Source organism: Pleurodeles waltl, chromosome 1_2 (genome assembly GCF_031143425.1).
Source record: "Pleurodeles waltl isolate 20211129_DDA chromosome 1_2, aPleWal1.hap1.20221129, whole genome shotgun sequence".
NCBI classification, from domain to species: domain Eukaryota; kingdom Metazoa; phylum Chordata; class Amphibia; order Caudata; family Salamandridae; genus Pleurodeles; species Pleurodeles waltl.
Window position 1 is genome coordinate 1,323,650,750 of NC_090437.1, and position 22,427 is coordinate 1,323,673,176.

Below are 22,427 nucleotides of genomic sequence, written 5' to 3' on the forward strand. Positions count from 1 at the left end.
GTGCCCTCCCTGACCTTGTCTTAATCCTTCCTAATCCCATCCCCTTTATTAGTAAGTCTGCCAATTTACCCACCCACTCCCTCAAATTCATCCAATGTTTACTTCTGTTGGACCTGACCCTCTTTGTAGGGTCACCCCCTGATTTTTGCCTTCTGTTGCTGAACTCATTTCAATTGGCATTAGGGCTCTGTGCACCTTTTCCCTGCTAACCATTGCTAAAGTGCTTGTGCTTACTCCCTAAATATGGTACAACTGACCCATACCTGATTACTACATTTAATTTACTTGTACGTCCCTAGTAAATGGTACTACATGTACCCAGGGCTTATTAATTCAGTGCTACTAGTGAGCAGAAGCACTCATTCAAAAAATAGCGTTTTTTTCAAAACATTTCTCACGCCTGCCATTGCAGCCTGGTGCAGGTTCAAACTGCCATTTGGATCAGGCTAAATAAACCCATTGCCAGGCCTAATCCTGCCTTTTTAATATTCAGAAGTCACCTTCAAGTTATGCCAGAACAGCTCCTAGAGCATGGTGCATTGCATTTAACAACTAGGATGTGTGTGGTTAAGGTTTACATATTCTGGCATGGCAGTGAAAAAAACCATAAAGCTGATTTTCACAGTTGCAAGACCTATGCGTCCACTTGCCTAACACTGGGTTACCTTATTATGTCTAACTTTAGATTGGGAGTAGGTAGAAACATTCTTCTTGGCCTCCTTTGAATTGTAATTTAAAGAGCACTTTAATGGTAACGTTGGATTTTGAGATACAATCACAAAAACTTAGAAAAAGTTGCAATTTTTGTGTCCTAGCCAATGGAGCCTTTATGCCAGTGTCCTGGGTCACATGACTATGGATAGCTCTGCTTTTGGGGTCTGTGTAATGCTTCCAGACAGTGACGCAAAGGGGCTTTAGTTGTGGACAGGATGGGACATCCTGGCAGGATGACTGTGGAGGAGCTGTATCTGGCCCCACATCCACTTCAAAGAGCTTTGCCTCCAGCACACACATATGAACCAGACAACAGACCTGCCCCTAATTTTGCCCCCTTAGACAAAGTGTTGAGCCTAACCAGGGGAAGGGGAAGAACTTTCCAGAACCAGTAATGAGGGTAGAAGAAGGAGTCCCAACACACAAAGGCTGGCACCAGATGTATTTATTAGATCTCCAGAGCCACTCATCAGAACACTCATGGAACTATGGAAGATTCAGAAGTAAGATTTCCCTACCTCCAGGCTACTCAGAATGATTCCAATAGTAAGTTGGCTGACTTCCTGTGTAACCTACAGGGACACACCAAGCTTCAGAGGCCTCCATGCAACTGCCCAGCTGACCTGCTGCAACTGGATCTTCCTGAGCTCTGTTGCTGACCTCTGCTGAGGTAAGTCCTGATCCTCAAGATGTCCTCCCCTTCAGGTCCTGTGTCCTTGGCTGACAACAATGGGAGCTCCTCCAAGAAGAAGACGTGAACATCCTGAAGTTTGGGCTCCTCGTAAATGTAAACTGCTCTGTTTGCACCAAGACTCTGCCGACTTTCAACACAAAGTCACAGCGACCATCTGCAATAACTTGCAATGCAAGACCTGCACTTCCTACAGAAATAACAGTTCATGATGACTGCCAATGCGTATCTTTGCGCTCCTGCAACGATCATCCTCGACACTCTACTTGCTCTTGGAGGAAACTTCCTCGCAGCCTCTTCCTAATCAAATGGAACTCATCCTGCTGGACTTGAAAAGGTACCTCTTCAGTGGAACTAAGGTGGTATCTATATTGGATTCAAACTCCATCTTGGTCAGTCCAGTAGTGGTGCTTTCTGCTTTTAGGTGCTAATTTCTCTAAAAATGTAAAAAATCTATTTTTCTGGTTCTACTGATTTGATTATGTTCTTTTTGTAATAATTTTATTTATTAAATGTTACTCTGTTTTTCTAAATTGGTTGTGATTTTTATTTTGTTGTGTTTTTACTTTAATTACTGCTTCTGTGCTGCATAAGTACTTTACACATTGCCTCTAAGTTAAGAATGACTGCTTTGTGCCAAGCTACCAGAGGGAGAAGCACATATTAATTTAGTGACTTTTTTTAGCTCACCTTGACTAGGAATGTGGTTGTTGCCTGAGTGGGGCTCCCCCACAATCAATACCCCAATTTCCTACGACTTCTAAAATGTATACTTACATGTGCAGAGACTCTGCAGTCATGGTGAAGAACTCCACACATATACGTATAAGCAGAGCAGAGGCATAAAACTATGCTTGTAGTTTTTGAATTGCAATTTGTAATATGTTTTGTGGTGCTACAAAACACACCACAAAGTGCAGTTTGAGAATCAGAACTGTTGAACTTGGCCCTTTTTGCAGGGTCATCCCCAATCTTTTTGCCTCCTTCCTCCTATTTTTTCTGACCTGTTTTTGTTGGCTTTAGGACTCTGGGCACTTTACCACTGCTAACCAGTGCTAAAGTGCATAGGCTCTCTGTGTAAATTGTATTGTTGATTGGTTTATCCATGATTGGCATTTTTGATTTACTGGGAAGTCCCTAGTAAAGTGCACTAGAAGTGCCCAGGGCCTGTAAATCAAATATTACTAGTGGGCCTGCGGCACCGGTTGCGCCACCACGAGTAGCCCTGTAAACATGGCTCAGACCTGCCAATGGAGTGCAGTGTCTGTGTGTACAGTTTTAAAGTGTACCCACTTGCCAGGCCTAAACCTTCCCTGTTTATACATGTAAGGCACCCCTAACGTAGGCCCTAGGTAGCCCCATGGGCAGGGTGCAGTGTATGTTCAAGGTGGGACATGAACTGATGTGTTTTACATGTCCTAACAGTGAAATACTGCTAAATTAGTTCTTCACTGTTGCAAGGCCTATGTCTCTCATAGGTTAACATGGGGGCAGTCCTTTTAATATTATTAAAGTGTAGATTCCCTTTGAGAGCAGATAGAAATAGGGAGTTTGGGCTCTCTGAGCTCACAATTTAAAAATACATCTTTTAGTGAAGTTAGCTTTTAGTTTGTAAGTTTGAAAATGCCACTTTTAGAAAGTAGACATTTTCTTGCTTAAACCATTCTGTGACTCTGCCTGTTTGTGGATTCCCTGTCTGGGTCAGTTTGACAGTTGGGCTGTTTGCACCTCTCCTCTAGACAGTGAGACGACACAAAGGGAGCTGGGGTGTAGCCTGCATATTCTGATGAGCCATCTGTGCTAGTATGGGAGGTGGGAGGGGTCACTCACACCTGAAATGGCTGTGCCTGCTCTCACACAATGCAGTCTCCAACCCACTGGTGTGTGTCTGGGGCCTGGCCTGGGCAAGGCAGGATCTTGCAAACAAGAGTGACTTTTCTTTGAAGTTTGCCAACTTCAAAAGGCAGAAAGGGTATAAGTATTGGACTCAAAACCCCAGACTTTAGATTACTTCAAGGATTCAAGAGGAACCTCTGCCTGGAGAAGAGCTGAAGAGATGAGGTGAAGTGCTGCCCTGGCCTGTGACTGTGCTGTGTTGGGCGATCCTGCAGTTGCTGCTTCTACCTGTGGAAGGAGACAGAGACTAGACTTTGTTGCATTCCTGCTTGAGAGGTAACTCCAAGGGCTTAGAGTAGAGCTTGCCTCCTGTTTTGAAGCCTCAGGGACAGCAAAGGCTTCACCAACCAGACCTGAGTCTACTTGCTGTGGACTCTAGCTTGTCAGAGGTTGCTTTTCAAGTTCCTGGGAGACTGAAAGTGAATTCCTGAAGAAAAACCAGTCTAACGATGCCGGTCGCCGCCGTGCGAATTCGCAAAGGACGGCGCTGCCCGGAACCGAGACGCCGCCTGCCCGGAGGCTGTGGCCCTCGCTGAGTGGGACAAATCCAACGACCCTTTAAGCTGACGGCACTAACCCAGAACCTCAACACCGCCAGCCCTGAGGCCGTGGACCTCGTAGAAATCCGACGACCCTGTAGGCCTTGTGTCGCTGCAGCCTCTGATCCCACCCGACTTCGCTGACACCAGAGTGTTGTAAGTCCAACGTCCGTGATGAACCAACGCCATTGCAGCGCCTGCGGCCCTGTGACATCATCACGACCCCGTGTGGTTGACTCGCAGCATGGTGACTCCACCGGACTTCGCATCTGCTGGAACCAAGGGACCAACTTTGCATCTAATGCTGCCTCACCTCATCCGCCCTGCAGTAAGGACCTGATGCCGCAGCGCCCCGTGGCACCGCCATGGATGCTGCATCGGATCCAACGACGCCGCTCTCCCCGACCCCGTGCACTGGCCTGTTTCTACTTGTTTACTAAGGTACTGGTGGGGGTGTGTAGGAGGCTGGACTGGATTGTAGTGAGTACCAACGGGTACTCACACCTTGCACCAGGCCCAGTTATCCCTTATTAGTGTATAGGGTGTCTAGCAGCATAGGCTGATAGATAATGGTAGCTTAGCAGAGCAGCTTAGGCTGAACTAGGAGACGTTTGAAGCTCCTACAGTACCACTAGTGTCATATGCACAATATCATAAGAAAACACAATACACAGATATACTAAAAATAAAGGTACTTTATTTTTATGACAATATGCCAAAAGTATCTCAGTGAGTACCCTCAGTATGAGGATAGCAAATATACACAAGATATATGTACACAATACCAAAAATATGCAGTATAGTATTAGAAAACAGTGCAAACAATGTATAGTTACAATAGGATTCAATGGGGACACATAGGGATAGGGGCAACACAAACCATATACTCCAAAAGTGGAATGCGAACCACGAATGGACCCCAAACCTATATGACCTTGTAGAGGGTCGCTGGGACTGTAAGAAAACAGTGAGGGTTAGAAAAATAGCCCACCCCAAGACCCTGAAAAGTGAGTGCAAAGTGCACTAAAGTTCCCCAAAGAGCACAGAAGTCGTGATAGGGGAATTCTGCAGGAAAGACCAAATCCAGCAATGCAACAACGATGGATTTCCAGACGAGGGTACCTGTGGAACAAGGGGGACCAAGTCCAAAAGTCACGACCAAGTCGAGAGTGGGCAGATGCCCAGGAAATGCCAGCTGTGGGTGCAAAGAAGATGCTACTGAACAGTAGAAGCTGAGGATTCTGCAGAAACGACAAGGGCTAGAAACTTCCCCTTTGGAGGATGGATGTCCCACGCCGTGGAGAGTCGTGCAGAAGTGTTTTCCTGAAGAAATACCGCAAACAAGCCTTGCTAGCTGCAAGTCGTGCGGTTAGGGTTTTTGGATGCTGCTGTGGCCCAGGAGGGACCAGGATGTCGCCAATTGCGTCAGGGGACAGAGGGGGCGCCCTGCAAGACAAGGAGCCCTCTCAGAAGCAGGCAGCACCTGCAAAAGTGCCGGAACAGGCACTACAAAGAAGAGTGAAACAGTGCTCACCCGAAGTTGCACAAAGGACTCCCACGCCGCCGGAGGACAAATCAGGAGATTGTGCAATGCAGGTTAGAGTGCCGTGGACCCAGGCTTGGCTATGCACAAAGGATTTCTGCCGGAAGTGCACAGAGGCCGGAATAGCTGCAAAAGACGCGGTTCCCAGCAATGCAGTCTGGCATGGGGAGGCAAGGACTTACCTCCACCAAACTTAGACTGAAGAGTCACTGGACTGTGGGAGTCACTTGGACAGAGTTTCTGGATTCAAGGGACCTCGCTCGTTGTGCTGAGAGGAGACCCAGGGGACCGGTGATGCAGTTCTTTGGTGCCTGCGGTTGCAGGGGGAGATTCCGTCGATCCACGGGAGATTTCTTCAGAGCTTCTAGTGCAGAGAGGAGGCAGACTACCCCCACAGCATGCACCACCAGGAAAACAGTCGAGAAGGCAGCAGGATCAGCGTTACAGAGTTGCAGTAGTTGTCTTCGCTACTTTGTTGCAGTTTTGCAGGCTTCCAGCGCGGTCAGCAGTCGATTCCTTGGCAGAAGGTGAAGACAGAGATGCAGAGGAACTCTGATGAGCTCTTGCATTCGTTATCTAAGGAAATCCCCAAAGCAGAGTCCCTAAATAGCCAGAAAAGAGGGTTTGGCTACCTAGGAGAGAAGATAGGCTAGCAACACTTGGAGGAGCCTATCAGAAGGTGTCTCTGACGTCACCTGCTGGCCCTGGCCACTCAGAGCAGTCCAGTGTGCCAGCAGCACCTCTGTTTCCAAGATGGCAGAGGTCTGGAGCACACTGGAGGAGCTCTGGGCACCTCCCAGGGGAGGTGCAGGTCAGGGGAGTGGTCACTCCCCTTTCTTTTGTCCAGTTTCGTGCCAGAGCAGGGCTGAGGGGTCCCTGAACTGGTGTAGACTGGCTTATGCAGAAATGGGCACCGTGTGTGCCCATGAAAGCATTTCCAGAGGCTGGGGGAGGCTACTCCTCCCCTGCCTTATCACCGTTTTCCAAAGGGAGAGGGTGTAACACCCTCTCTCTGAGGAAGTCCTTTGTTCTGCCTTCCTGGGCCAAGCCTGGCTGGACCCCAGGAGGGCAGAAACCTGTCTGAGGGGTTGGCAGCAGCAGCAGCTGCAGTGAAACCCCTGAAAAGGCAGTTTGGCAGTACCCGGGTCTGTGCTAAAGACCCGTGGGATCATGGGATTGTGCCAACAATGCCAGGATGGCATAGAGGGGGCAATTCCATAATCATAGACATGTTACATGGCCATATTCGGAGTTTGTAGGAGGCTGGACTGGCTTGTAGTGAGTACCAAGGGGTACTTGCACCTTGCACCAGGCCCAGTTATCCCTTATTAGTGTATAGGGTGTCTAGCAGCTTAGGCTGATAGATAATGGTAGCTTAGCAGAGCAGCTTAGGCTGAACTAGGAGACGTGTGAAGCTACTACAGTACCACTTAGTGTCATATGCACAATATCATAAGAAAACACAATACACAGTTATACTAAAAATAAAGGTACTTTATTTTTATGACAATATGCCAAAGTATCTTAGAGTGTACCCTCAGTGAGAGGATAGGAAATATACACAAGATATATATACACAACAGCAAAAATATGCAGTATAGTCTTAGAAAACAGTGCAAACAATGTATAGTTACAATAGGATGCAATGGGGAAACATAGGGATAGGGGCAACACAAACCATATACTCCAAAAGTGGAATGCGAACCACGAATGGACCCCAAACCTATGTGACCTTGTAGAGGGTCGCTGGGACTATTAGAAAATAGTGAGAGTTAGATAAATAACCCTCCCCAAGACCCTGAAAAGTGAGTGCAAAGTGCACTAAAGTTCCCCTAAGGACAAAGTAGTCGTGTTAGAGGAATAATGCAGGAAAGACACAAACCAGCAATGCAACAACTGTGGATTTCCAATCTAGGGTACCTGTGGAACAATGGGACCAAGTCCAAAAGTCACAAGCAAGTTGGAGATGGGCAGATGCCCAGGAAATGCCAGCTGCGGGTGCAAAGAAGCTTCGACTGGACAGAAGAAGCTGAGGTTTCTGCAGGTACGAAAAGGGCTAGAGACTTTTCCTTTGGTGGAAGGATCCCGCTCGCCTTGGAGAGTCATGCAGAAGTGTTTTCCCGCCGGAAGGACGCCAACAAGCCTTGCTAGTCGCAAATCGTGCGTTTGGCGTTTTTGGACACTGCCGGGGCCCAGGAGGAACCAGGAGGTCGCAAATTGGACCTGAAGAGAGAGGGGACGTCGAGCAAGACGAAGAGCCCTCACTGAAGCAGGTAGCACCCGGAGAAGTGCCAGAAACAGGCACTATGAGGATGCGTGAAACGGTGCTTGCCGAAGTTGCACAAAGGAGTCCCACGTCGCCGGAGACCAACTTAGAAAGTCGTGCAATGCAGGTTAGAGTGCCGTGGACCCAGGCTTCGCTGTGCACAAAGGATTTCCGCCGGAAGTGCACAGGGGCCGGAGTAGCTGCAAAGTCGCGGTTCCCAGCAATGCAGCCCAGCGAGGTGAGGCAAGGACTTACCTCCACCAAACTTGGGCTGAAGCGTCACTGGACTGTGGGGGTCACCTGGACAGAGTCGCTGGATTCGAGGGACCTCGCTCGTCGTGCTGAGAGGAGACCCAAGGGACCGGTAATGCAGCTTTTTGGTGCCTGCGGTTGCAGGGGGAAGATTCCGTCGACCCACGGGAGATTTCTTCGGAGCTTCTGGTGCAGAGAGGAGGCAGGCTACCCCCACAGCATGAACAAGCAGGAAAACAGTCGAGAAGGCGGCAGGATCAGCGTTACAGATTTGCAGTAGTCGTCTTTGCTACTATGTTGCAGGTTTGCAGGCTTCCAGCGCGGTCAGCAGTCGTTTCCTTATCAGAAGGTGAAGAGAGAGATGCAGAGGAACTCGGATGAGCTCTTGCATTCGTTATATAAAATTTCCCCAGAGACAGAGACCCTAAATAGCCAGAAAAGAGGGTTTGGCTACCTAGGAGAGAGGATAGGCTACTAACACCTGAAGGAGCCTATCAGCAGGAGTCTCTGACGTCACCTGGTGGCACTGGCCACTCAGAGCAGTCCAGTGTGCCAGCAGCACCTCTGTTTCCAAGATGGCAGAGGTCTGGAGCACACTGGAGGAGCTCTGGACACCTCCCAGGGGAGGTGCAGGTCAGGGGAGTGGTCACTCCCCTTTCCTTTGTCCAGTTTCGCGCCAGAGCAGGGCTGAGGGGTCCCTGAACCGGTGTAGACTGGCTTATGCAGAATTGGGCACATCTGTGCCCAAGAAAGCATTTCCAGAGGCTGGGGGAGGCTACTCCTCCCCTGCCTTCACACCATTTTCCAAAGGGAGAGGGTGTCACACCCTCTCTCAGAGGAAGTTCTTTGTTCTGCCATCCTGGGCCAGGCCTGGCTGGACCCCAGGAGGGCAGATGCCTGTCTGAGGGGTTGGCAGCAGCAGCAGCTGCAGTGAAACCCCAGGAAGGACAGTTTGGCAGTACCAGGGTCTGTGCTACAGACCACTGGGATCATGGGATTGTGCCAACTATGCCAGGATGGCATAGAGGGGGCAATTCCATGATCATAGACATGTTACATGGCCATATTCGGAGTTACCATTGTGAAGCTACATATAGGTAGTGACCTATATGTAGTGCACGCGTGTAATGGTGTCCCCGCACTCACAAAGTTCAGGGAATTGGCTCTGAACAATGTGGGGGCACCTTGGCTAGTGCCAGGGTGCCCTCACACTAAGTAACTTTGCACCTAACCTTTACCAGGTAAAGGTTAGACATATAGGTGACTTATAAGTTACTTAAGTGCAGTGTAAAATGGCTGTGAAATAACGTGGACGTTATTTCCCTCAGGCTGCAGTGGCAGGCCTGTGTAAGAATTGTCAGAGCTCCCTATGGGTGGCAAAAGAAATGCTGCAGCCCATAGGGATCTCCTGGAACCCCAATACCCTGGGTACCTCAGTACCATATACTAGGGAATTATAAGGGTGTTCCAGTAAGCCAATGTAAATTGGTAAAAATGGTCACTAGCCTGTTAGTGACAATTTGGAAAGAAATGAGAGAGCATAATCACTGAGGTTCTGATTAGCAGAGCCTCAGTGAGACAGTTAGTCACAACACAGGTAACACATTCAGGCACACTTATGAGCACTGGGGCCCTGGGTTACCAGGGTCCCAGTGACACATACAACTAAAACAACATGTATACAGTGAAAAATGGGGGTAACATGCCAGGCAAGATGGTACCTTCCTACACAACCCCCCCCCAAACGAAGGACAATAAGACTAGCCATGACCTGATGAGTCTTCATTGTCTAAGTGGAAATATCTGGAGAGTCCATCTGCATTGGAGTGGCTACTCCCAGGTCTATGTTCCACTGTATAGTCCATTCCCTGTAGGGATATGGACCACCTCAACAATTTAGGATTTTCACCTTTCATTTGTTTTAGCCAAAGTAGAGGTTTGTGGTCTGTCTGAACAATGAAGTGAGTGCCAAACAGGTATGGCCTCAACTTCTTCAGAGCCCAGACCACAGCAAAGGCCTCCCTCTCAATGGCAGACCAACGCTTTTCTCTAGGGGTCAACCTTCTACTAATAAAAGCAACAGGTTGATCCTGGCCCTCAGAATTAAGTTGTGATAGGACTGCCCCTACTCCTAATTCAGATGCATCAGTTTGGACATAGAATTTTTTAGAGTAACAAGGGCTTTTCAGGACAGGTGCAGAGCACATGGCCTGCTTCAGCTCCTCAAAAGCTTTCTGACAGTTTGCTGTCCATAATACCTTTTTAGGCATTTTCTTGGATGTGAGGTCATTAAGAGGGGCTGCAATGGAGCCATAGTTCTTAATGAACCTCCTGTAATACCCAGTGAGGCCTAGGAAGGCTCTCACCTGAGTCTGAGTGGTAGGGGGAACCCAATCAATAATAGTTTGGATTTTCCCCTGAAGTGGTGCAATCTGTTCCCCACCAACAAGGTGTCCCAGATAAACCACCTTACCCTGCCCTATCTGGCACTTTGAAGCCTTGATAGTGAGGCCTGCCTTTTGCAGGGCCTCCAAAACTTTCCATAGGTGGACCAGGTGATCATCCCAGCTGGAGCTAAAGACAGCTATATCGTCCAAATATGCTGCACTGAAAGCTTCCAGCCCTTGCAGGACTGTGTTCACCAACCTTTGAAAAGTGGCAGGTGCATTTTTCAAACCAAAAGGCATTACAGTAAACTGGTAATGTCCTCCAATGGTAGAAAATGCAGTCTTAGGTTTAGCATCTTCTGACAATTTGATCTGCCAATACCCTGCAGTCAAATCAAAAGTGCTTAGATACTTGGCAGATGCCAGTGTATCTATAAGCTCATCTGCCCTGGGTATAGGGTGAGCATCAGTTTTGGTTACCAAGTTGAGACCTCTATAGTCTACACAAAACCGCATTTCCTTCTTTCCATCTTTAGAATTGGGTTTTGGTACCAGTACCACAGGAGAAGCCCATGGACTGTCAGAGTGCTCAACCACTCCTAGTTCCAACATTTTCTGAACTTCATGCTTTATGCAGTCCCTGACATGGTCAGGCTGTCTATAGATCTTACTTTTGACAGGTAAACTGTCTCCAGTATCTATAGTGTGCTCACACCAAGAAGTGGTGCCTGGCACAGTAGAGAAGAGTTCTGAAAATTGTCCTAGGAGATTTATGCAATGGTCTTTCTGCTCAGCAGTAAGACAATCTGCCAAAACTACACCTTCCACAAGAGCATCTTGTTCTGTGGAAGAGAAGAGATCAGGTAGAGGATCACTGTCTTCTTCCTGTCCCTCATCAGTTGCCATGAGCAGGGTGAGATCAGCCCTGTCATAGTAGGGTTTCAGGCGGTTGACATGGAGCACCCTAAGGGGACTCCTGGCAGTGCCTAAGTCAACTAAATAGGTGACTTCTCCCTTCTTTTCAACAATTGTGTGGGGACCACTCCATTTATCTTGGAGTGCTTTTGGGGCCACAGGCTCCAAGACCCACACTTTCTGCCCTGGTTGGTACTGAACCAAAACAGCCTTCTGATCATGCCATTGCTTCTGGAGCTCTTGGCTGGCCTGAAGGTTTTTACTGGCCTTTTTCATGTACTCAGCCATCCTTGATCTGAGGCCAAGTACATAATCCACAATATCCTGCTTAGGAGCTTTTAAAGGTTGTTCCCAACCCTCCTTTACAAGTGTGAGTGGACCCCTAACAGGGTGTCCAAAAAGGAGTTCAAAGGGGCTGAAGCCCACTCCTTTCTGGGGTACCTCCCTGTAGGCAAAAAGGAGGCATGGTAGAAGGATATCCCATCTCCTGCGGAGTTTTTCAGGGAGACCCATAATCATGCCTTTGAGAGTTTTATTAAATCTCTCCACCAGTCCATTTGTTTGTGGATGATAGGGTGTTGTGAACTTGTACGTTACACCACACTCCTTCCACATGGCCTTTAAGTATGCAGACATGAAATTGCTTCCTCTGTCTGATACTACTTCCTTTGGGAAGCCCACCCTGGAAAATATTCCCAGGAGGGCCTTTGCCACTGCAGGTGCTGTAGTGGTCCTTAAAGGAATAGCTTCAGGATATCTTGTGGCATGGTCCACTACCACCAAGATAAACCTATTGCCTGAAGCAGTAGGAGGGTCAAGGGGGCCAACTATGTCAACCCCTACCCTTTCAAAGGGAACCCCAACCACAGGCAGTGGGATAAGGGGTGCCTTTGGGGTGCCACCTGTCTTGCCACTGGCTTGACAGGTTTCACAGGACTTACAAAATTCCTTTGTGTCCTCAGACATCCTAGGCCAATGAAACAGGGGAACAAGCCTGTCCCAAGTTTTCATTTGTCCTAGATGCCCAGCTAAGGGAATGTCATGTGCCAGTGTTAGGAGGAACTTTCTGTACTCCTGAGGAATCACTAATCTCCTGGCAGCTCCAGGTTTAGGATCCCTATGCTCAGTGTACAAGAGGTTGTCCTCCCAGTAAACTCTGTGAGAGTCACTGACATCCCCATTAGCCTGTTTGACAGCTTGCTGTCTGAGACCCTCTAATGTGGGACAGGTTTGCTGTGCCACACTCAGCTCCTCTCTGGCAGGCCCCCCTTCACCCAAAAGCTCAGCAGTGTCTGCCTCCAGCTCCTCTGGTGTAGGTTCTGCACAGGGAGGGAATTCTTCTTCCTCAGAAGTAGAATCCACTGTAGAGGGAGGGATAGTAGGAAGTGGTTTGCTTCTACTAGCCCTAGCTTTAGGGAGCACTTGGTCCATTGTTCCAGGATCCAAGCTTCCCTGTCCTTTTTGCTTTTTGGCCTGAGCCCTTGTCAAAGCAAAAATATGCCCTGGGATGCCCAGCATTGCTGCATGGGCCTCCAACTCCACATCTGACCAAGCTGATGTCTCCAAATCATTCCCTAATAGAGAGTCTACAGGTAAATCTGAAGCTACCACAACTTTCTTTGGACCAGTTACCCCCCCCCCCAGTTGAGATTTACAACAGCCATGGGGTGGCTTTGTGTTATGTTGTGAGCATCGGTTACTTGGTACTGGTGTCCAAGTATGTGTTGTTCAGGGTGCACCAGTTTCTCAATCACCATTGTGACACTGGCACCTGTGTCCCTGTAGGCCTGGACCTCAACACCATTTATTAGGGTTAGTTACTTGTACTTCTCCAAGTTATGGGGGCAAGCAACCAAAGTGGCTACATCAATAGCCCATTCAGAGACTAAAGTAGCCTCTGTGGTCTCCCTAATCAGACCAACCCCAACTAAATTACCAAAAGTGAGCCCAGCTACTCCCTTGGATTGGCTATTAGTAGGTTTGCTCCCACCACCACTGCTATTAGTAGGGACACTAGGTGTAGCAGTAGGGGTTGTAGTGGTAGGAGCTGTGGTGCCTTTCTTTGGACAACTGGGATCTGTTGTCCAATGGCCTTTTATTTTACATAAATAGCACCATGGTTTCTTTTCCTTGTTCTGATTAAAGGAGGATTTGGACCCACCACCCCCACCAGAGTGTTTTTGTGGGCCTGATGAAGACTCATTTTTAGATTTGTCCCCACCCTTGTCAGAAGACTTACCATCCTTCTTTTTGTTGCCATCTTTGTCACCCCCTGTATGAACTTTTCTGTTCACTCTTGTTCTGACCCATTTGTCTGCCTTCTTTCCCAATTCTTGGGGAGAGGTCAGATCAGAGTCCACCAAGTACCGGTGCAACAAATCAGTCACAATATTATTAAGAATATGCTCTCTCAGGATCAAGTTATACAGGCTGTCATAATCAGTAACTTTACTGCCATGTAACCACCCCTCCAAGGCCTTCACTGAATGGTCAATAAAATCAACCCAGTCTTGTGAAGACTCCTTTTTGGTCTCTCTGAACTTTATCCTGTACTGTTCAGTGGTTAAGCCATAACCATCCAGGAGTGCATTCTTAAGAACTTGGAAATTATTAGCATCATTTTCTTTCACAGTAAGGAGCCTATCCCTACCTTTTCCACTAAATGATAGCCATAGGATAGCAGCCCACTGCCTTTGAGGGACATCCTGTACAACACAGGCCCTCTCAAGTGCAGCAAACCACTTGTTAATGTCATCCCCCTCCTTATAAGGGGAAACTATCTTGTGCAGATTCCTGGAATCATGCTCTTTTGCTGGATGACTATGGGGAATACTGCTGCTGCCACCATGGGTATCTAAACCCAACTTCTGTCTTTCCTTCTCTAATTCAAAAGACTGTCTATCCAAATCCAGCTGTTGCTTTTTAAGCTTCAGTCTGGTTTGTTCCACCCTCAACTTATTGAGTTCCCTCTCTAACATTCTGTCATCAGGGTTGGTGGGAGGGACATTTCTAGAAACAGAGCTATGATGGGAATGAACAGAAGGAGACATGTCCCTTACAGAAGGCACCCTATCAGCTTGGTTTACAGAAACATTACTACCAGTATGGTGAGAATATATGCTTTTGCTATGATGTGAGACAACACTATTTATTTGGTGTGGCTCATCATCATTACCATCTATGCTAGATTGTCTAGTAATGGGCAGGCTAGGAAGTTTCGTTCCTGAATCTTTTCCTGGGGGAGTCCCTGAATCAGATTGGGAACTATTAGGTACTTTTTCAACAGATGGGGCACCTATGGCCTTATCCTGTTCTCTAAGCATGTTAAGTAACAGTTCCAAGGAAGGATTCTTCCCTACACTCAAACCTCTCTCTATACAGAGACTCCTTGCTCTTTTCCAGCTAAGGTTTGTCATATGCAAGTTTGGACAGATCAACACTTTGGCCTGTGCCAGACATTTTTAGAGAGAGTTAAAGTGATAGAAAAAGAGAAAAACGTTTTCAGAACTTTTTGGAAAGACAGAAAAAAACTTTTTAAACTTTTAAGAACTTTTTTGAAAGTTTAGAAGTACTTTTCAGCACTTAGAAAAGAGTGAAAAGAGGAAATGCAAAACTTTTTGGCTATGTGTATATACACTGACCTTGTTTTGTATATTTTTCTCTTATGAAAAGTACAATGACAAGAGTGGTAAGTAGTCTCAAGCACTTATCCCACCACTGCACAACCAATGTAGGAGGCTGGATTGGCTTGTAGTGAGTACCAAGGGGTACTTGCACCTTGCACCAGGCCCAGTTATCCCTTATTAGTGTATAGGGTGTCTAGCAGCTTAGGCTGATAGATAATGGTAGCTTAGCAGAGCAGCTTAGGCTGAACTAGGAGACGTGTGAAGCTACTACAGTACCACTTAGTGTCATATGCACAATATCATAAGAAAACACAATACACAGTTATACTAAAAATAAAGGTACTTTATTTTTATGACAATATGCCAAAGTATCTTAGAGTGTACCCTCAGTGAGAGGATAGGAAATATACACAAGATATATATACACAATAGCAAAAATATGCAGTATAGTCTTAGAAAACAGTGCAAACAATGTATAGTTACAATAGGATGCAATGGGGAAACATAGGGATAGGGGCAACACAAACCATATACTCCAAAAGTGGAATGCGAACCACGAATGGACCCCAAACCTATGTGACCTTGTAGAGGGTCGCTGGGACTATTAGAAAATAGTGAGAGTTAGATAAATAACCCTCCCCAAGACCCTGAAAAGTGAGTGCAAAGTGCACTAAAGTTCCCCTAAGGACAAAGTAGTCGTGTTAGAGGAATAATGCAGGAAAGACACAAACCAGCAATGCAACAACTGTGGATTTCCAATCTAGGGTACCTGTGGAAGAAGGGGACCAAGTCCAAAAGTCACAAGCAAGTCGGAGATGGGCAGATGCCCAGGAAATGCCAGCTGCGGGTGCAAAGAAGCTTCGACTGGACAGAAGAAGCTGAGGTTTCTGCAAGAACGAAAAGGGCTAGAGACTTCCCCTTCGGTGGACGGATCCCCCTTGCCTTGGAGAGTTGTGCAGAAGTGTTTTCCCGCCGGAAGGACGCCAACAAGCCTTGCTAGTCGCAAATCGTGCGTTTGGCGTTTTTGGACGCTGCCGGGGCCCAGGAGGGACCAGGAGGTCGCAAATTGGACCTGAAGAGAGAGGGGACATCGAGAAAGACAAAGAGCCCTCACTAAAGCAGGTAGCACCCGGAGAAGTGCCAGAAACAGGCACTACAAGGATGCGTGAAATGGTGCTCGCCGAAGTTGCACAAAGGAGTCCCACGTCGCCGGAGACCAACTTAGAAAGTCGTGCAGTGCAGGTTAGAGTGCCGTGGACCCAGGCTTGGCTGTGCACAAAGGATTTCTGCCGGAAGGGCACAGGGGCCGGAGTAGCTGCAAAGTCGCGGTTCCCAGCAATGCAGCCCATCGAGGTGAGGCAAGGACTTACCTCCACCAAACTTGGGCTGAAGAGTCACTGGACTGTGGGGGTCACTTGGACAGAGTCGCTGGATTCGAGGGACCTCGCTCGTCGTGCTGAGAGGAGACCCAAGGGACCGGTAATGCAGCTTTTTGGTGCCTGCGGTTGCAGGGGGAAGATTCCGTCGACCCACGGGAGATTTCTTCGGAGCTTCTGGTGCAGAGAGGAGGCAGGCTACCCCCACAGCATGCACAAGCAGGAAAACAGTTGAGAAGGCGGCAGGATCAGCGTTACAGAGTTGCAGTAGTCGTCTTTGCTACTATGTTGCAGGTTTGCAGGCTTCCAGCGTGGTCAGCAGTCGTTTCCTTATCAGAAGGTGAAGAGAGAGATGCAGAGGAACTCGGATGAGCTCTTGCATTCGTTATCTAAAATTTCCCCAGAGACAGAGACCCTAAATAGCCAGAAAAGAGGGTTTGGCTACCTAGGAGAGAGGATAGGCTACTAACACCTGAAGGAGCCTATCAGCAGGAGTCTCTGACGTCACCTGGTGGCACTGGCCACTCAGAGCAGTCCAGTGTGCCAGCAGCACCTCTGTTTCCAAGATGGCAGAGGTCTGGAGCACACTGGAGGAGCTCTGGACACCTCCCAGGGGAGGTGCAGGTCAGGGGAGTGGTCACTCCCCTTTCCTTTGTCCAGTTTCGCGCCAGAGCAGGGGCTAAGGGGTCCCTGAACCGGTGTAGACTGGCTTATGCAGAATTGGGCACATCTGTGCCCAAGAAAGCATTTCCAGAGGCTGGGGGAGGCTACTCCTCCCCTGCCTTCACACCATTTTCCAAAGGGAGAGGGTGTCACACCCTCTCTCAGAGGAAGTTCTTTGTTCTGCCATCCTGGGCAAGGCCTGGCTGGACCCCAGGAGGGCAGATGCCTGTCTGAGGGGTTGGCAGCAGCAGCAGCTGCAGTGAAACCCCAGGAAGGGCAGTTTGGCAGTACCAGGGTCTGTGCTACAGACCACTGGGATCATGGGATTGTGCCAACTATGCCAGGATGGCATAGAGGGGGCAATTCCATGATCATAGACATGTTACATGGCCATATTCGGAGTTACCATTGTGAAGCTACATATAGGTAGTGACCTATGTGTAGTGCACGCGTGTAATGGTGTCCCCGCACTCACAAAGTTCAGGGAATTGGCTCTGAACAATGTGGGGGCACCTTGGCTAGTGCCAGGGTGCCCTCACACTAAGTAACTTTGCACCTAACCTTTACCAGGTAAAGGTTAGACATATAGGTGACTTATAAGTTACTTAAGTGCAGTGTAAAATGGTTGTGAAATAACGTGGATGTTATTTCCCTCAGGCTGCAGTGGCAGGCCTGTGTAAGAATTGTCAGAGCTCCCTATGGGTGGCAAAAGAAATGCTGCAGCCCATAGGGATCTCCTGGAACCCCAATACCCTGGGTACCTCAGTACCATATACTAGGGAATTATAAGGGTGTTCCAGTAAGCCAATGTAAATTGGTAAAAATGGTCACTAGCCTGTTAGTGACAATTTGGAAAGAAATGAGAGAGCATAACCACTGAGGTTCTGATTAGCAGAGCCTCAGTGAGACAGTTAGTCACTACACAGGTAACACATTCAGGCACACTTATTAGCACTGGGGCCCTGGGTTACCAGGGTCCCAGTGACACATACAACTAAAACAACATATATACAGTGATAAATGGGGGTAACATGCCAGGCAAGATGGTACTTTCCTACAGAGTTACCATTGTGAAGCTACACATAGGTAGTGGCCTATATGTAGTGCACGCGTTTAATGGTTTCCCCGCACTCACAAAGTCCGGGGAATTGGCCCTGAACAATGTGGGGGCACCTTGGCTAGTGCCATGGTGCCCACACACTAAGTAACTTAGCACCCAACCTTTACCAGGTAAAGGTTAGACATATAGGTGACTTATAAGTTACTTAAGTGCAGTGTTAAATGGCTGTGAAATAACGTGGACGTTATTTCACTCAGGCTACAGTGGCAGGCCTGTGTAAGAATTGTCAGAGCTCCCTATGGGTGGCAAAAGAAATGCTGCAGCCCATAGGGATCTCCTGGAACCCCAATACCCTGGGTACCTCAGTACCATATACTAGGGAATTATAAGGGTGTTCCAGTATGCCAATGTAAATTGGTGAAATTGGTCACTAGCCTGTTAGTGACAATTTGGAAAGAAATGAGAGAGCATAATCACTGAGGTTCTGATTACCAGAGCCTCAGTGAGACAGTAAGTCATAACACAGGTAACACATACAGGGCACACTTATGAGCACTGGGGCCCTGGCTGGCAGGGTCCCAGTGACACATACAACTAAAACAACATATATACAGTGAAATATGGGGGTAACATGCCAGGCAAGATGGTACTTTCCTACACTCATGCACCCATGCTTTACAACATTACAAATGGCTCTCATTTAATACAGGCAGAAATTGACAATTCACCTCTTAACAGAACACTATGGCCCTCATTACGAGCCTGGCGGTCTGTGACCGCCAGGCTCGCGGTTGGCGGGAGCACCGCCGACAGCCCGGCGGTGCCCCGCAGGGCATTCTGACCGCGGCGCTTTGGCCGCGGTCAGTGCAGGAAAACCGGCGGTCTCCCGCCGGTTTTCCGCTGCCCGTTGGAATCCTCCAAGGCGGCGCAGCTTGCTGCGCCGCCGAGGGGATTCCGACCCCCCCTACCGCCATCCAGTTCCCAGCGGTCCGCCCGCCGGGAACCGGATGGCGGTAGGGGGGGTCGCGGGGCCCCTGGGGGCCCCTGCAGTGCCCATGCCACTGGCATGGGCACTGCAGGGGCCCCCGTAAGAGGGCCCCTAAATGTATTTCACTGTCTGCTTTGCAGACAGTGAAATACGTGACGGGTGCAACTGCACCCGTCGCACAGCTTCCACTCCGCCGGCTCGATTCCGAGCCGGCTTCATCGTGGAAGCCTCTTTCCCGCTGGGCTGGCGGGCGGCTCATAAGCTTACGGTTCACTTGGTCAAAGAAATCTACCTTTAACCTGCCACCTCCACCTATATCAATTGAAACCCACCCTGGGCCTGCCCGTTCTACATGCCTCCATCAGGTTTGTGGTATAGAAATACCAAAACACGCATACATACATTCAATATATCTTTGAATATTGGCATTGAGCATGTGTCATCAAACTTTTAAATCTGATGTCACCAGCAATTTCCAGCCAATGGGAAATCCTTTTTTAGTCTCATAAAGTGGACTTTGAATATAAAATCAATTTTATATTTGCAATTCCTGAAGGACAATCTTCTTCTACCTGTACATGTTTCTCAAATTATATATATTTGTAAAATGATGATTTGTAAAATGATGGATAGTTAAGTTTCATCCTTCAATCTGACAGTGGTGAAAAGAAATGAACGATTCAAATAAGGATTTTGAGGGAAATGATATAAATATTCTGATGAGCACATCACTCATGAAATCAACGTGTTCAGTATCCTGTGTCATATTTGACTTTAACATTTCAGATTTTGTTGTGTATTTTCCATGTACTTTGAATTGTTTAGGGTGAAAACGTTTTAGATTGTAGGGGATATACACAAGAGAGATCTTTGAATACTTACATTGTGACCCTATTCCTATGAATGATGCCAGAAGAATGAGGCACATCACCATCAGAATGTGGACATTGTGATTTTTCCAGAAAGTCTGCACCATGTGAACTAAAAAATAAAAGATATTTATTTTGATTTCAAACAACATTGCACATGATCTAGACGTTCTACTACTATAAATTGTTAACAATTGTTCTATGTGTTTATGGAAACTATATATGTTATGCAGCTACACTCTGTGAATCAATGCTAGTGGATTTCAGTGTCAAACCACAGGTATCGGGTAAAGCATTTAGTATATAACATAAATCAGCATTGTTAAAGCCAATTCTGGCTCTGAAAGGTTTACCATTTGGACTTCACAGTGTTATTTTCATTGTTTTTGCAGGCCAATGCTTATGTTGTGATGCATGCAAAAGCATGATCAGCAGTGTTGCAACGGTATTTCTATTATATTATTCCAATTCAAAGATGCCACTGATGTGCACATCTAGGAAAGTACCATCTTTCTTGGCATGCTGCCCCCAATTTTACCTGTATGTCAGTATGTTTTTGCCTGTCTCACTGGGATCCTGCTAGCCAGGACCCCAGTGCTCATAGTTTGTGGTCTAATGTGTGTGTTGTCAGTAGTGCCTGTGTCACTGAGGCTCTGCTAACCAGAACCTCAGTGCGTATGCTCTCTCTGCTTTAAAATTCATCACTGTAGGCTAGTGACTTCATTTACCAATTTTAATTGGCACACTGGACCTCCCTTATAATTCCCTAGTTATATGGTACCTAGGTACCCAGGGCATTGGGGTTCCAGGAGATCCTTATGGGCTGCAGCATTTCTTTTGCCACCCATAAGGAGTTCAGACAAACCATTCCACAGGCCTGCCATTGCAGCCTGCGTGAAATAGTGCACACATTATTTCACAGCCATTTTCACTGCACTTAAGTAACTTATAAGTCACCTATATGTCTAACCTTCATTAGGTGAAAAGTTACTACGTGTGAGGGCACCCTTGCAGTAGCAAAGGTGCCCCCACATAGTTCAGGGATAATTCCCGGGACTTTGTGAGTGCGGGGACGCCATTACACGCGTGCATTACATATATGTCAAAACCTATGTGTAGTTTCACAATGATAACTCCGAATATGGCCATGTATGGTGTCTAAGATCATGGAATTGTCCCCCATTCCAAATCTGGTATTGGGGAGCCAATTCCATGCATCCTGGGGGCTCCACCATGAACCGCCAGTACTGCCCAACCAGCTCTCTGAGGCTTGCAATGCAGCTACAGCTGCTGCCACCTCACAGACAGGGTTCTGCCCTCCTGGGGTCTGAGCAGCTCAGTCCCCGGAAGGCAGAGCAAAGCATTTCCTCTGGGAGGAGGGTGTTACACCCTCTCCCTTTGGAGATAAGTGTAGTAGGCAGGGGTAGCCTCCCCTAGCCTCTGGGAATGCTTTGAAGGGCACAGATGGTGCCCTCCTTGCATAAACCAGTCTACACCGGTCCAGGAACCCCCAGTCCCTGCTTTGGCGCGAAACTTGACAAAGGAAAGGGGAGTGACCACTCCCCTGTCCATCACCACACCAAGGGTGGTGCCCAGAGCTCCTCCAGTGTGTCCCAGACTTCAGACCCTTTGGAGGCCTCTGAGTGGCCAGTGCCAGCAGGTGACGTCAGAGACCCCTCCTGATTGGACCATACCTGATAAGGTAACCAATCCCCCTCTCAGGGCTATTTACGGTCTCTCCTGTGGGTTTCTCTTCAGATTCTACTTGCAAGTTTCCAGCAGGAATCCTCTGCAACTACTACTTCATCCTCTGACCTCGGATCGACCGCAGACTGCTCCAGGAACCGCTGTAACAGAATAAAAGTATCTAAAAGGGATACTTTTCCTCTGCAACCTCAGCTCCAGCCAGCAACTGCAACAGTTTCCACGGTGTGCACGCTCTGGAGACTCTCTGTCTTTACCCTGCACCAGAAGGACCGAAGAAATCTCCCGTGGAGTGACGGAGTCACTCCCCTGCTCACACAGGCACCTTCTAAGTCGACAACCGGTTCTTTTGGACTCCTCTCCTGGCAACGAGCATTCTCCTTGGACCACAGAGGGTGGACCCCCTCAACACAGACTGTCCTGAGGTCCTGCTGTCCCAATTCAGAGGAGATATGACCTTGCCTTCCTTGAGAGCAACAGTACCCCTGTGCTCTGCATCTTCTTCACCTCCTGAGGCCTCTGTGCACTATTTGCACAATTCCTTCATGCACAGCCTGTCCCCGGTCCCCAGCACTCTATCCTGTGATGCTCAACTCGCTGAGTTGACCTCCGGCAGCATGGGACCCTCCTTTGCAGTGCTGCACCAACTGCGTTTTGCACCTCCTTTGTCCCCATGTCCTGGGCCTCCTGTAGGTGCTGTCTGGTGTTCTGAGGGCTCCCTAAAGTGCTGAGAGCCCCCTCTTCCTCCTGGCACCAAGTTGAGCCCCCAGGTCCCTCCTGGGTCCAGCCAGCGCCATTTTGACACAAAACGCGACTTTGCCAGAACCAAGGCTTGTTGGAGAATTCCAACACCAAATCACATCTACATTCATCTTCTCTTCATGTGACATCAATTGCATCATGCAGGAACCCACTGACATCTTCCTTGGGTGCATTTC

At 48.1% G+C, this 22,427-nt stretch overlaps 1 protein-coding gene across 2 annotated transcripts in view; it reads right to left on the minus strand.

Annotated features, from left to right (window-relative positions):
* Window positions 1-22,427, minus strand: part of LOC138296275 (B-cell differentiation antigen CD72-like) — a 383,066-nt gene that overhangs the window by 339,359 nt on the left and 21,280 nt on the right. For both annotated transcript variants that reach the window (XM_069235260.1, XM_069235250.1), the window contains exon 3: window positions 19,799-19,897. In XM_069235260.1, the coding sequence (XP_069091361.1) occupies window positions 19,799-19,897 (99 nt within the window). The remainder of the gene's footprint in view (window positions 1-19,798; window positions 19,898-22,427) is intronic.